Source organism: Anthonomus grandis, chromosome 11, assembly GCF_022605725.1.
Source record: "Anthonomus grandis grandis chromosome 11, icAntGran1.3, whole genome shotgun sequence".
In the NCBI taxonomy this organism is placed as follows: domain Eukaryota; kingdom Metazoa; phylum Arthropoda; class Insecta; order Coleoptera; family Curculionidae; genus Anthonomus; species Anthonomus grandis.
The window spans coordinates 300,000-316,337 of record NC_065556.1 but is presented as its reverse complement, the minus strand read 5'-3'; the positions used below and the strand labels follow the sequence as shown (position 1 = coordinate 316,337).

General features: G+C 33.3%; 1 protein-coding gene across 1 annotated transcript; it reads left to right on the top strand.

The window, feature by feature from the left end:
* The first annotated feature begins 505 nt into the window (after positions 1 to 505).
* LOC126742180 (BTB/POZ domain-containing protein KCTD9) lies at positions 506 to 14,824 on the top strand. The gene is made up of 4 exons (XM_050448757.1): positions 506 to 729; positions 804 to 1,575; positions 14,278 to 14,501; positions 14,559 to 14,824. The coding sequence occupies exons 1-4, from the start codon at positions 667 to 669 to the stop codon at positions 14,673 to 14,675; spliced, it is 1,176 nt and encodes a 391-aa protein (XP_050304714.1). The 5' UTR covers positions 506 to 666; the 3' UTR covers positions 14,676 to 14,824.
* Positions 14,825 to 16,338: the final 1,514 nt, after the last annotated feature.

Here is a 16,338-nt window from a genome sequence, read left to right as displayed (position 1 = left end):
CTATTTTTTAATTTAAGAATAAATTCTTTTTTTTTTTTTAACATTAGGTTTATTTACTCGCCTTAATGTAATTACAAGTTTTTCCATTACTCCTATAGGCCTCCTCCAGTTTTTTGCTTTTTTTTGTAAATACTGTAAAATTTCCTTCATAATATAGTAAAATATTTGTCATGGCATACGAAAGTACTCGTGAAATTAGCAGAATGCTCTTTTAATTCTTTAAAAAGATGATAAAACTCTCCATACGTTTGCCTACTTTGGTTAAGTTTATGTATCCTTAATCTTTTAAATCAACATATATTTTAACGATGTATTTTCCAAAAGTAAATATTTATGGAAGAAATTCATCATTTACCAGTGAAAACCGAAGCGCAACTAATAGCAGTGCAGTGGTAGCACTGTGTGTGAACACAAGCAAGCGATGATAGCAGATTATAGCATCGCCTTGCGTGCTACAGTATCGCGTAGCGAGTAGTGTGAACTGTGAATGTACATTTAGACGAGGAAAGCGTGCTCTTTTTCCTCGTCTAAGCTTGAGACACAAATTAATTTAAAAAAAACAGCTGATCCGTGGGTCTTGTCATTATTAGGTTATATTTTTATTTACATTCCCAATAAATTAAAAGATATTATTTAAACTGGTGTTAAGTGCTTTTTATAAACTCTATGATGTCATTTAAAAGCAGGAAAATCACTTTAGTCCTTAACGGAGATGTTGGACTTCCTCAGGTAACTGACATTACAAAATTCATTCATCCTTAATCATTACAAAAAATACTTTTATTTATTTATCTTACTTATAGACTGTAGTAATCCCAGATGAAGCAAATGAATTCTATGATAAGGTAATCTGTTCACTAACGCAATTTGCAACCATTAAAAAAGAAACCTTAAAACTCTATTTGGAGGATGGCAGTGAAATTATCAACATTGACCTTATAAGAAACAAAGATAAAGTGTATGTGTCAAATGGTGAGAATTTCAAAAAGGTCCAAACAAATAATGAGTGGATCACCTTAAATGTTGGAGGTAAATACTTTACAACATCAAAAAGAACCCTGACCTCAAATGAACCTGACAGTATGCTTGCCAGAATGTTTTCAGACGAACATAATCTTCTTTCACCCAGCAGTCAGGACAAAAATGGGGCCTACCTCATAGACCGCAGTCCCAGATATTTTGAACCCATTTTAAACTACCTTAGGTGTGGGCAGTTAGTTTACAATAAAAATATAAACCCTGAAGGAATCCTGGCTGAGGCAAGATTCTTTGGAATTGAATCTCTTATTCCAGTATTAGAATCGGCACTTAGTACCCCAACTGCATCCAGAGACAAAGCTCCATTAACTAGGAGAGATGTTATAGACTCATTAATTAGAAGTTCTAATGCGACTGAATTGAGATACCAGGGGGTAAACTTGGAGGGTGCTGACCTCAGCAAGTTGGACTTAAGGTCGATTAATTTTAAATATGCCAATATGCAGGGTTGTAATTTAACAGGAGCTAATTTGAGCTGGTGCTGTTTGGAAAGGGCAGATTTGTCACATGCAATTTTGGATAATGCTCAGTTACTTGGTAAGCAAATTAATTTTTTTTCCCAAAATATCTGATTTTACAAATAATATAGTTAAGAGATATAATAGATATACAGGGTGTTCGAAAAATAGAAGGAGATATTTCAATGGGTGATTCCTTGTAAAAAAATTAGAGAAAAAGTTTTTATAAACATGGATCCAGAAATGCACAGTTTTCAAGATACAGGGTGATACATTTTTTTAAAAATATTAATTATTTATTATTTTTCTAGGAGAACTGACACTTGTCAGTATCAAACCTCCATGCAGAAATTATTTTTTGTTTTCCAAGGCACCGGTGATTTTTTACCAAAAATTAATAAACCAATTATGTCCAGTGGCATGCAATAAAACAGTATTTTTTTTTTTTGTCAAAAACAAAGTGAGATATAAAAAAAATACAAAAGGCCAAAAAGTTGTATTTTTAAATGCTTCATCAAATAGCAAATATTAAAAGTGAAAAAAGGCAGTGGCGTAAATTTTTTTGCCAATAATATTTGCTATGATGTCCTCTGGGACACCACTAGACCTTATAATTTTAATCTAATTAGGGCTAAATTAGCCTTTTAATACAACAAGTAATACTGTCAAATTTCAAAAGAATCAAGTAAATATTTTTTTTAATATTATTAAAAATATAATATTTTTTTAAAAATTTGTCACCCTGTATCTTGAAAACTGTGCATTTCTGGACCCATGTTTATAGAAACTTTTTCTCATATTTTTTTTACAAGGAATCACCCAGTGACATATCTCCATGTATTTTTCGAACACCCTGTATATCTGTTCTAAAATTTATGCTGGTTATAAAGTATTTTGCATTATATTTATCTATTTATTTAAGAAACTTCTTATAAATAATATAAAGACAACCGAAAAGCTGGTTTACATTTCTCACAAAATACATTTCAACAAAAGCCAATTCAAAATAAATCAATGTTTTAAAATTATTCATATTTAAGGTACAAACAAGTTTTTCCCAAGTAGTACAATAAAATAAAAGTAATACATAAAAGTTTAGTTGAAGTTTCACACAATATACCTAAAATTATTATAAAATAATTAAATTATAATACCTAAAATTATTATGATTACACTAAAATTATAATATATTTAAAATTGACATGGTGCAGTCATGTATATATTAAGTCTAATCTATGTCTAAATGATGCACTACTACATATAAGTGAATCTAAATCCTAAGGTATATAGATGTTAAATAAAAACATAAATTTATGTTCAACAGTATGTTATCATATGCATAATTTATATAAAACCTAGTGGTTTGTCTGCTGCATAAAAACTTAATAATGGTAGGTTACAGTTTATTACATTAATAACTTTATGACTAACCTCATTAAGTTGCTCTTCATAACTCAATGTTGACTTATCAATATGCCATTTATAACATAAGGAAGCTTATAAATGTATGCTGAACTCATTTAAGTCTTTTAGATGACCTTCATAATAACCACGCATCAGGAAAAAATATACATTTTTAAAAACTTGAAATTTTTTGTAATCCCTACATGATTTTAAAATAAATCTAATAAAACAATAAAACATTTTGAAAGAGTGCTTTTTAGGTATAAAAAAATCACTTTTTAAATCACTAAAAACTACTTTTTTAGTTGGTAAATTTTAACTTTTTAGCCATTAAATACATATATTTTTTAAAAAGTAGGAAGTTGGTTTAAATACCAACTTTACTTTGCCCTAAAAGGTAATTTCAAAAAACATTTTTTTAGTCATAGCAAAGTCCTTTGCCGTCGCCTATTTTAATAGAGGTTTTATTTATGGCTAATACTTGTTTTATTATCATAACAAAAAACGTTCTTTAATGTGCTGATGATCTTAAATTATTTTTGTATATATATCAAGATTTTCTCTTCTTTTAAAATTAAGGAAATGGTAGACCTCTAACAGTGGCGAAACTTTATAATTTTTTGCATTGTTCTTTTTAGATTATTTCATTCACAAGATAATAAAATTTATTTTAAAATTAAATTTATGTTTATTAAAAAGTTTAAACCATTTTACCCTGGAAATGGTACGCTTCTGGCAGTGGCAAAACTTATTTTAAATATTTTTTGCATCTGTGTACTTTTTGAATTATTCAAATCAGAATAAATAGACTATACATTTATTTGCAGAATACTCTACAGAGTCAACACTTTCGAAATCATTTAGAAGTTAGCACTGTTCACTGGTAAGGTTATTTCCCAAGGTAGGCAGTGGGGTACTCTTAGCAAGCTAGCTATAAACAAAACTTTTTTTTTTTAATTAAAATTAACATTTAATGAAAGCACTCAGTGAGAGATTTATGTGGACTATTTTTGCGGTTGAAAGTAAAAGTAAAAGAGCGAAAAACGAGCTTTTAATGAGCCTTACCTTAAGGTCCCTGTGTCAGGCTTCAGCAGCTTTAGAGGACCCAGCTTTTTGGGTCTTCTAACTCACGTTTAGTCATTAAGTGGTTGCGGGTTTGATAAGTACATTACGATATTTGATGTGGTATGGTTAAAACGGAAGAAGACGGTTGCGGAAGTAATGCGTCTGAATGTCTGTACGCTTGTTTCGTTTCAAGTGATGAGTCGGTGACTGCAGGTCAACGTGAATTACATTTTTACCGGTACAAAAAAGCGGTTGTGCAGGAATTAAGTGTAAGAAATTTTCCACAACGCTTGGCTTTTGCTCAACGAATACTTGAATTTTTAGAACCAATTGAAATTTGAAGTTGATTTTCTTAGTTATGAGTCATCAAATCTATTTCCACCTTAATGGGACAGTCAGCAGACAAAATTGTCGTTACTGGGCTGAGGAAAATCCGCGAGATATGCATGAAAAACCACTCCACAGCCTATGGTAACAGTTTTGTGCACGGCAACAAAATTTGGCGTCATTGGAATATTTTTTTTTAAGAAAATGGGGTTACCGTTACCGTAACATCTCGTTGATACATTTATATGGTTAACAACTTTTTCATTCCTGACTTACAAAGAAGAGGTATGGATGTCCAAGATTTGTGGTTTCAGCTAGATGGGGCCACGGCACATGCCGACAGAGCATCTATCCCTGTTCTTCGCCGCCTGTTTCCTAACAATCTCATATCACGGTTTGGCGACGACATTTTTTTTTTAAAATATTTATTTATTTATTCATTTATAAAAATAAAACATCTCAAACCAAATATATATTATACTCAATGGAGCATACCTCTGTGTGTGTATAAGAGTATCTAATTACTTTAATATATATCTATTTTTTACAATATAACAAATTTTAATAACCTTTATACTTTTTATATTTTTTTCACAAAATGTATCACTTTGATAATTATAATACAATAGAACTATCAATAAATATGTTTATATATTAAAAATAACATTATTAACAATCAACCAATTATTTAATTTATTTTTTATTTTTTTATAAGGAGCAATTTTTAGTTCATTTGGTAACATATTAAAAATCTTTGGCACTGTATATAAAAGGCTTCTTTGACATTTTGTAAGTCTTGCATTTGGGATTACTGCCATGTTTACCTGCCGTGTTTAGAGACCATGATTAATAAAGTTTAGATTTATTTTTGTTCTTGAGATAAACATAACTATAGGCTTAATATAAATCTGGTTTACTGTAAACACTTCTGCATCTTTAAATAATTGGATTGAAGAGTACATCTTATTTTTATTATGAATGATTTTTAGTAAGTATTTTTGAGTAATAATCAATGGCTCTAATACATATTGACAAGAAGCCCCCCATGCCAAGATGCAATAGTTAAGTATAGACTCAACAGTAGTAGAATACAACATTTTTAGAGTTTTTAACTTCATAAACGTGCGCAAATGACAGAACTTGTAAATTAATTTCCTGATTTTGTTTGCTATATACTGAACATGTGCCTGCCATTTTAGGTTAGAGTCCAGTATCACTCCAAGGTACTTGTATTCATCAACAGAAATAATTTCAAGTTGGCATTGGCACTGAGCAATATCTTGGCATTCATACTGATGAACTTTTAACTTTGTGATTTGAGATGAATTAATATTGCCAGCTGAAAAGTTCGGGAAAACTGACTTTCTGGCATTGAGTGTTAAACAATGCTGATCAAACCAGGCTTTTACATGTTTAAGTGCAGTTTCAGCTTTAATTTTTGCTTCAAGCCAAGTCTTGCCTGTTACAATCAGTACTGTGTCATCAGCAAAACATACTAACTGTCCCTGCTCCTCGTTAATTATCCCAAATAACCCATTTACATAAATTGTATGACCTCCCCGATCCCCTGACTTATCCATGTGTGATTTTTTCTTGTGGGGATACCTTAAGTCGCGTGCTTACGAGACCAGGCCACGTGCGTTAGATGAATGAAAGGAAGCAATTCGTTGCGAAGTTAGCCTAATCAATAAAAATCTACTGGAAAGAATGGAGGAAATTTTTGAGAACTTAAACAATGCGTCAATGAAAATGGTAATCATATGCCAGATATTATTGTCCGTTTATCAATATAAACGTATAATTAAAATTCTTTTTTATTACCTATTTGGTGTTAACAATACATTTTTTTAGAGTAAACTAAACTTACAGTTTTATTATTAGGTTAAAAATATTTGCTTCTTATGTCTCACCTTGTATAAGGAGAAGAATGATTTTTTCATATATGTAAATCCCTTAAAAATCTTCTATTTTTTCTTATTGAAGTTTTTGTTGGAATCAACTTAAGACTATATTACAGAAGCATTCTCTAAATGTGGTCTTACTACACAGAAGTGTGCTGTGATGTACTAGACTAGAGTGGTATAGATTTTGGCTTTTTTTAACTTTATCTTTCTATATAGTTGTCTTGTCCTGAAAAAGCCAATAACTTGACTTATTTTATTATTATTTTGAAAATGTGAAGAAATCCAATTACAATACATTAGGAGACACATGGTATTGTACAATAATGTATCTCCTTTTAACAAGTTATTTTTTCGAAGCTTGAAATTGTTTTTCTACGTCTAAGAGCTAAAACACACGAGCTGTTTGGGAGCGTTTTGTGCCGAGTCAGCCGCCGATCGGCAGCCGACTGTTTCGAAACACACGGAGCTGTTTGTGAGCGGTGTGGGCCGAGTCGGCCGCTGGCGCTGGTCTCGCGCGTGTTGTGGAAAAAAAAATCAGTTCGCTGTTGTCAGATGTATAGCGAAGACATTCGAAATGAGTTCATCCGACAGTAGTAGTAGTGATGAAGAGTTTCTTTCTTTATTAACTGCAAATGTATTATCACAAAAAATTAAGAAAAGAAAGCCGCGGTTTTGGATATACCCTATAATAAGGGAAACGACACATACGGGGTATTTTTATACGCTGTATGAGGAAATTAAAAACGACTCTGAAAAATCATTCAACTTTACAAGAATGTCTAAGGAAACATTCGAAGAGCTGTTTGAAATACTTAAAGACACCATATCAACAACTGACACCATAATGCGAGACAGCATACCCGCAGAAGAAAAACTTTTAATAACTTTAAGGTAAGTTTAAGCAAATTATTTATAATAATCAATCATACATGTTGATTTAAAGTTCGGTACAAAGATTATAATGGCTGCTTATTTACCATCCGAAAATAAGATTTTTATATATACTTACTTATTTGTATGGCCTGACTGTAGTTTCCGTTTTCTACAGGGTGTAAAAGATTTTTTTAAAAATCGGTTTATTATTATTTATTCAAAACTTTTTTAGCCGATTAGGAATAAAACAAATTTAATAATTATAGTGGCGTCTCAGGAAGCTATCTACTTGATACTTGTAAAAAGGGTAAAAATATTTGCCTAATGGTTAACACGCCTTTTGGATTCTTTAGTTCTTAGGCTGGCAAATATTATGTGTTATATTAAAAAAAAACTGTTTATTATTCATAAACTACATATTTATGAAACCAAACAAAAATAAACTTAAATGATATTACATAATTAAAGTATTTAGGTATTTATAGATAGCAATAGTTAGACGTATCAGAATCTTGGGAATACATAATTGACGAAAAACAAAGAAAAACACAAAGTCACGGTCTCACAACATGTCATTAAACAGGCTACACGTGTTTCGCTCTAGTTAGAGCATCATCAGGCCTAAAATAAAAACACTACTTAAATAAAACTAAAAACTTACATAAAAAAACTTTATGTAAGTTTTTAGTTTTATTTAAGTAGTATTTTTATATAAAACTAAAAACTTACATAAAGTTCTTTTATAGTATTCTTTTAAGTAGTGTTTTTATTTTAGGCCTGATGATGCTCTAACTAGAGCGAAACACGTGTAGCCCGTTTAATTACATGTTGTAAGACCGTGACTTTGTGTTTTTCTTTGTTTTTCGTCAATTTTGTATGTTGGTCTCTTAGAGAATCATGGATGAGATTTTTGGAATTGGGAATACATGATTGAGCCAGTTGGAGATGTAAACGGTGCTTCAACACGTTCATGTGAAAAAACTTGCGTTCCTGAATTGATTGTTCCTGGTTGATATTGAGATGGTGACTCGTAAGAAAAAGAATCATTTTAATTTGGTATTCTTGCGTTTGTAGAAGATTGGTACTCATTAGCTCTATGTTGCGATTGTAGTGCAGGTGGTGGGCTAATGTACTTATTTAAGGTTTGCATAAGATCCATTTTTGCAGCAAAATTTAGATGTTGTGGTATGGATTTCAACGGTGCCAGCAATGATAATCCAGCAGGAATAACCTGTCGGCATCTTCATTTTCCTTTTTTTTATCAGCCTTTTCTTTTTGTCTGATGTTATGATCTTCCAGTGCCTGAACCAACTTTTTTTTCCATAGTATCGGCTTTCCTTTTTTTACCTTTTGTTGTTGCTATAGGCTGATTTTTACTTTTAGGTGGTGTTATACCTGCTTCAGGCTGATTTTCCAAGTCCTCGATATTTTCTAATTCTCGGCTTTCCATATCTTCTACTTCGCCTTCATTCAAAACAAAAGAGTCATCGGTTGATTCCGTCGGTCGTTTCTGAACTACGTCCGACAAAAACCTTAAGTGCTTTGTATACATATAAGGAGGCTTACTTTTCTGCCCCTGTCTCGATTTTCCTTTGGAGGCATTTATGTCTCTTGCATACCTATGTCTAATGTTCTTCCACTTTTTTTTAAGTGTAGCACCTGAAACAAAAATCTCCATGATAAAAAAGCATTAATTATATCATATTGCACCTTTTGCTAATCATATAATTTATGTATGTATGTATTAGTAGAATTAATTTTACAAGTAACAGTTATTAATTACATCTCTACCTAACCTTGTAATAATATTTATATTTAGTTTAAAAGATGTTAAAAATAATGTTTAAACACTTGTAAAATTATTTCCAATAAAAATAATAAAATATAACTTTTTACTTAAAATTAAATAAAATAGTCAATCGGCAATTTTCATACACAAAGTTTTAATTAATAAAAAAAATTATATTTTAAATAAAATGCAATGTTAGTTTCAATAAAAAATATTATTTATATACATAGGTATATTAAAAATGTATTTTTTTTCTTGTAGATACCTTGCAAGTGGTTGTTCGTTTGTGGACTTACATTACGCATTTAGAGTTGGACAATCGACAGCCAGTTTGATCGTTCAAGTAGTTTGCAAAGCTTGCAAATACTGCCTTTCCGAAATTAACCGCTGAAAAATTACTTGAAATAGCCAAAGGCTTTAAAGAAAAATCTAATTTTCCACACTGCATAGGAGCCATAGATGGCAAGCATATTCGCATTATTCGGCCAGCAAACAGTGGGTCTATGTTTAATAATTACAAAAATTATTTTTCTATGGTTCTATTTTCAATGTGTGATAGCAATTACTTATTTACATACATTGATGTTGGATCATATGGGAAATGCAGTGACTCTGGAATTTTTAAAAACTCTACACTTTATGAAAAAATGACAAATGGAATGTTACATATTCCTACATCAAGACGAATTGAGGAGACTGATTCTACAGAATATCCTTTTGTAATAGTGGGTGATAAAGCATTTCCTCTCTTAGAAAATCTATTAAGACCTTATGGTGGAGCTAATTTATCTGTTTTGAAAAAAATTCTTAATTATCGATTATTCAGAGCGCGAAGATACATTAAATGCACCTTTGGAATTTTAGCTAATAAGTGGCGAATCTTTCATAGACCGCTTAATGTAGATCTAGAATTAGTTGAGGATATAATAAAAGCATGCTGTGTATTACACAATTTTGTAAGAGTTAGAGATGGTCTTCATGAAGATGGCACTGCAAGAGGTAATTTTTTCCAAAATGTAAGGGCTGACATGCTTAGCAGAGGAAATCCAAGAGCCTTAGACCACAGGCACAAGAATTTGCCAATTATTTTCTCAATATTGATCCACTACCATTGGTTAAACCACTATTTTTAATGCGGCTCTCCAACTTAGTGTGGTATTTATTAAACTGTTATTTTATAATAATATTTAATAAAGTAGGTACCTACTATACAACTCATATATATACATACATACTTATTATGTACTTATTAAATACAAAGCAAAATTAATAAAAACTGAAAGCAAAAATTAATTAGGAACAATATACCTACCAATTTGTTTTTTTTCATCTACCGTAATCTCTTCTGAAGAAAATATTGTAATTACCTCCTCCCACGATCTCTCTCTCTGAATACGATCGGAATATGCGTCATCGCGCATATTCCAAATCGCGGGTCTTAACTGTATCTCATTAATGAGTTTCTCGGTATCGAGTATGGATAATTCCATTTTTACTAATAATTAACTTACACACTGACAACACTGCCTTTTCAAACAGCTCGAAAAACGCTCTGCGTGTGTTTCGCAGCACTGAATACCCATAAATGATCCGCCGACTGAAGTAATAAAAACGCGTTCGGTACATGGTTGATGCGGGGGTACGCGCTACCGCCGACTCTGAAAGTTTCTCGTGTGTTTTGAAACACACAAAGCTCATAAACGATGCTCCGAGTCGGCTGCCGACTTGGCACAAAACGCTCCCAGACAGCTCCGTGTGTTTTAGCTCTAATAAATCTATTATATTCATTATATATTTTATAAAATCAGTAATTATTTATGAAAATAAGTTTCTTTTCTAATAATATAGTAGCACCGTTATTTTGAAATAGCAGCTTAAGGTCCAAGACCAATGGACACTGACGTTTCACAGTTAGCTTTCTTTTCGTATACCGTTTTTGATGCATTGGAATTGACCGTTTTTGTTACATCTGTGCTTTTATTTGTCTTGCCATGCTATTGGATTTGACCTTGAAGTCAATTTTGAAAGTCAAGTCCCTTTTTTTTTAAAAAGATCCTCTATTTTGACATTGGTTCTGTAAAGGCAAGAAAATTTTACATCCAATTTTTTTTTTTAAATTTTGGTGGCTACTTTGACCAAATTCTGAAAAACTGCTTGGAGGCTATTAATTCTAAGTCATATATTTCTAAATATTCTAGGCTGAGCAGGTGCTGCACGTATCTCGATCATTTCATCTATCGCAAAACCTTGTATACATGACCATCATATTTTAAGGTCATTTCTTACTGATTCACTTTTTTATACTGATATTTAATAAGGGATTCTTACGTCCAAATTGATATTCTCAACTATATCACACAGTACATTACATTTTATTTGCAAATTCGATACAAAATAAGAAATCATAAAATTTATTTTCGTCGTGATTAGAAAATTCAAATAGGCATCAAAACTTTCAACTATCTATAAATATGTAAAGAACTACAATGTTAGCAATTCCTGGGTTTAAATACAAAGTCCAAATCCAGTCAACGTGTCATTTTACAAATTATTTACTTAGCTACTAAGCTAATAACTTAACTAGTAGGAAGTTAGTGGTAGTGAGGAAATAAACCAGAGGGTGTATATACTCTCAGTCATTTGTAAATTAGTTTGGCCCTGTACTTTAAGTTCCAAAATAGCCAGGACTCCACAGACCAGACCTAAAGAAGACTCCAGTGTCCCAGAACAGGTCCAGATGATCTATTGGCAGAATAGATACATTAGAGGGTCTGTTAAATCTCCTGCAAACTTGCCTCATACGCTTCGGAATGGGCACAAGACAACAATATACCCCCGTACCTACAGAACCACATTGAACTCAATAAGATAAACAAATAAAAAATTAATGGAAATAAAATCTACCTACAAAACAAAACAAAGGTAAAATTTTTTATGATAACTTTAACAAGGTCAAATCCAGGTCAAATATTTTAAAAGCTCCCAAGACTGTTAACACAAATTTTAGAGTTCGTTAAGATTAATTTCCTTAAAAATTAAACTCAAAATAAACTACTATACTGTACGTTGCTATACTATATGCTGATATGCAGTCAGATTCAACATCCTTGACCTACCCTGGAGAAACCCATACTGCCGATCAACAATCAGTTCGCTGCATTCAAAAGCAAGTTGGTAAACCAATTTATCCAAAAGCATGGCCACTGAATTGAAATCCCTTTACCATGATAGTTGCCTCCGCTGATATTCTATTTTCCGGTTTATTTGTCCAAGGCGGCATCTTTGATGATAAAAAAACTGCAAAATAGATTATAGTTGACGGCAACTACAGCAATATCTTGTCTGTTATTCAGATTTAAAAATAGAGATCAAAGAACTAGAATTCCAATAATTTGTTACTTTGAAACTCACATTTATTTATCTAGCTAGATGAAAATCTACTTAACTAATTGTAACTTGTATAAACATCTAGTAGTAACTCTATATAGACATAGGCCTTAAAAGCTTAGGCGGACCAAACTAATACTAATAAATATGAACAATATACACAATACTAAGAAGTGATACGGGGCTTTGGAGGGGACTTGGGTGGAGTAAGAGATCCGGATCAGGGAGTTGCGGTGCTCTAGAGCGGTAATCAAGTATTTGTTCTTCAACTTCGTCAGGTGATCGGCCAAATGTTGAGTTCACAGTCTATTCTTGGGGTGGAGGAGGGAGTAGAGGGACGACAGCTGGCCTTTGGCTTTGCCAACTTGAACCTTGGCGTGTTTTTTCCTGGTTAGCTTCCGGTCGAACGATGACTGGATAACGGGTCTGAGTGGACCAGCTTCTCTCTCCTTTTCGGAAAAGAACACCAACTGGGTCTTCCTGGGGTTGACTTCCAATCTCCAGCGATCCATCCAGAAGTGAATTAAGGTGTCTCTGCAACCTTATTTTAATGTGGCCTTTAGTGGGAGAGGTGGTGAGGATTGGCGTCATCGGCGTACTGGATTATTGTGTTATTGGGACGGGGGTGGATCACGCATAAAAATGTTGATCAAGAGGGGAAAAGAGGGAAACCTTGGGGAACACCTGCTCTTATTGGGTGGGGAGTGGAAACTAAACTATCGGCACAGACACGAAATGATCGATTGGTCAAAAGGACGGACATCGATTGGTTGGTGGAGTGTTTGGTTCCGAAACTAAATTGACTATCAGGGATTATTTCGTGCCTGTTGCAGAACGTGGTGAGCTGTTTAAGGATCGCTCTTTCGGCGATTTTTTCCATTAATGACAGATGATTAATTATTGGCCTGCAGCTTAAGGGGTTTGCTGCTGATTCTCCCTTTTTGGGAAGCAGGATGACATCAGCGGATTTCCATTGGGTGGGGAAGTATGAAAATTGGAATATACCATTGTTGACTCGCGTAAGATCATTAACCTGTGTGTCGACTAAAACATATTTAGGGCTGGATTATTTGTTGAGGGCGATCCACGCCGGGCGTTTATTTGTTTTTAGTGGCTTTAATTATTCCACTGATTTCGATTTGGGTTACCTGGAGTACGTGAATTTGCGAAGACCTCAACCTTTTGTTGCGGGTCGGAAATCTTGATGTTATTGTAGTTAATATCTTTTAACCAACTTTTTAGCGAGGCGGAAAAGCTCGAAGGATATTCAACAGTAATAATTCAATACAATAATATGTGAAAGTACATGATTCAATGGACATCAGGTTGGGCAATGGAGAATAAATACAATTTTTAAAAACGCCGCTGTAATACTATTTAGACTCTGTACATGTGATAGTTTTACCAGGCTATACCATTAAACACATCAGACATTGGACACACTAAGCCAAAACACATCTACTGAATTTTTTTCTAATATTTACCAAATCACAATCAGCATTTCCTTAGAACATTGAAAGGCCTTTCAATGTTTTAAGAGCATTTCTGTAATTAAAATAATACAAATTATCACACTTAAGATGAGTGGTACTGCGTGGTACCGAAATATGAAACATCGAGTGATGTTAAGTCTTGACTAAAAGAATATCATAAGCCATTGAAATCTTAACATTATCTAAATTACTAAACAATAAATCTAAAAATGATTATTATAATTTGGTAAAGTATTTAGAAACTAAAATAGATTTAAATAATTATTTAATTATAATTTGTGTCGATTCTATATTACAATGTCTATGGTAAATAACATTTACCACAGGCGATCCACAATACCTTACTTTTAAACAGTCATCAGATATATACCATTGGCAATTAGACTTATTGAAATCAGAAACAGAAAAACTCTGACTTAAATTTAACTAAAAATTTCGATAGTTTTACCTACCACTGATATCTTTCTTTATTGCGATACCTAAAACAAGGTCCTTTAAAAGTATAAATCGAAAACAATTATTTATTATGTAATTTGCAGGGGTAAAAGGACTCCGGGCAACAATGGAAGGTGCTTCAATGAGAAACTGCAATTTCAAAGACCCCGCTGGGGCCAGAGCTAATCTGGAAGGGGTCAATCTGAAGGGCGCATGTCTCGAGGATAGCGACATGGGCAGCGTGAATTTACGAATAGCCAACTGTAAAAATGCCAATCTGAAGAATTGTGATTTGAGGGCGGCCGTCCTGGCTGGAGCTGATTTAGAGGTTAGTTTTCTACTAAAAATCGAGAATATTGCGCCTGATTTACGATTTTCATTTCAGAACTGTGATTTATCAGGCAGTGATTTGCATGAGGCGAATTTAAGAGGTGCTAATTTAAAAGATGCCGCCTTCGAGCTCATGCTTACACCGTTGCATATGAGTCAGACTGTGCGTTAATTTAATAATTTTTTCAGTATTTGAAGTATTTTATACCCAATTATACAATATTGATTCCAATTATACATCCTTTAGAGATTTCATGTTTTGTATTGTGTATAGATTAATTGATTATATATTTAATATATTTGTCCTCTATAATAATGTAATTACTATATTATTTACACTCGGTGGAACCATACTAATCCATTCAGGATTTCTAATTTAACGCAATTAACTTATCGTTTAAAATTTCTGCTATACAGGGTCCTGCAACAGTGCGTCGGTCTTCCATAAAGCCTGAAAAAAAGGTTAATATTTTCTAACCTCTTAAAATTTGTTAGGACATGATAGTACATGTCTGGAAAATCTTTTCAAATATACAGAGTGCTTCTAAAAAGTGTGGCGATATAAGCGGCATTTTTTTTAAATAGAGTGCTTTTTTTTATTTCATTTTTGGGAGGACCTTAGGCCACGAACTTAATAAATATACCTGGACTGCTAATACATATGGCCACCATACCCAAAAATGACCACTGCCTGGTGGCCGCCATTTTTATAGTGGTTGTGTCCTTTTGATCTTGGTCACTCTGAACATTTTTAGTGTTGCCAACAAAAAATATATTAAATAACGATAATGAAGTGACGTTTGACCTGTCACGAATTAAATTAATTTTTTTTCATTGACATTGTTTTTAAACAATCATTGGGATTCTAAAATCACGATTCGATATGACTGACTCTAAATAACATTCTCAATTGTTGTTGTTTTTTGGACTGATTAATCCGGGCTAGCATCGAGGCTCTTGCCGGTTTTTTGAAATGGTACTTCCATCGAGATTAGGCGGCTTCTTTTTATAATTCTGGGTCGCATCTAGGTGCTTCGACTTTTGACTCGCTCGGAGCATAGGAACCGACTGGTCGGTAGAGATGAGCGATATTTCACGTTACCGTTCAAATAGTGTACATTTTCATGGAACGACTTCAAGCTAAATGCGTATGAGTGATGACTCATATTTTTACACCTTTTAACCACAGCCCGGTCAGTTGGCCCGCCACCAGGCGACTCCTTAAATGTAAATATTAAAAATACAGTGATCACGGTCACCGTTTGAAAAAAGACCGATGATTGCCGAATCATGGTAGCTAATTACGCCGTTCCTAATAAATCACCGAATTGCTCATCTCTACTGGTCGGGATTGATAAGGTTTGGTTTCATGTATTTATAAGGTCTGGGTGTGATGTTATTAGACACGCCCCTCAAGCCCCCCAAGACTACGGAACTTTTTGCTGATGAGAGAAGATCGGGCGGAGGTGTGAACGTAGGTCTTTTATGGTGTTCTTGGGTGATGTTTTGAGTTTTTGGCGTTTGGATTATTGGTTACTACGGATGGGAATTGGGATTTGAACACCTAAGAAGGAAGTTAATGAGCACTGTGAGGACTTAGACTTCGGCTCCTAGTAGTAGTTTGAACGCCGGGTTTGAATTTTATTTTTCAAGTTTTGCCATCAGGTTGTCGATTTCTTTTTCCAACAACCCGTCAGGCACACTTAGAAGATTTATGAAGTTCGTGTTTTTGACAGGAAACTCGGGACGTTTCATAAGCGATTGTGAAGTGCCTTCCTTTGGCTCCGCTCTCCTGATGTTAGAGTCCGTGTAGGTCGTTCTCAAGGTCTCAGCGA

Excerpts from the sequence above, each read along its gene's own strand:
- LOC126742180 (XM_050448757.1), top strand. The coding sequence starts at position 667 with ATGATGTCATTTAAAAGCAGGAAAATCACTTTAGTCCTTAACGGAGAT. Across the intron at positions 730-803 it reads GAGATGTTGGACTTCCTCAG|ACTGTAGTAATCCCAGATGA; the intron begins GTAACTGACATT and ends TCTTACTTATAG. Across the intron at positions 14,502-14,558 it reads TGGCTGGAGCTGATTTAGAG|AACTGTGATTTATCAGGCAG; the intron begins GTTAGTTTTCTA and ends TTTTCATTTCAG.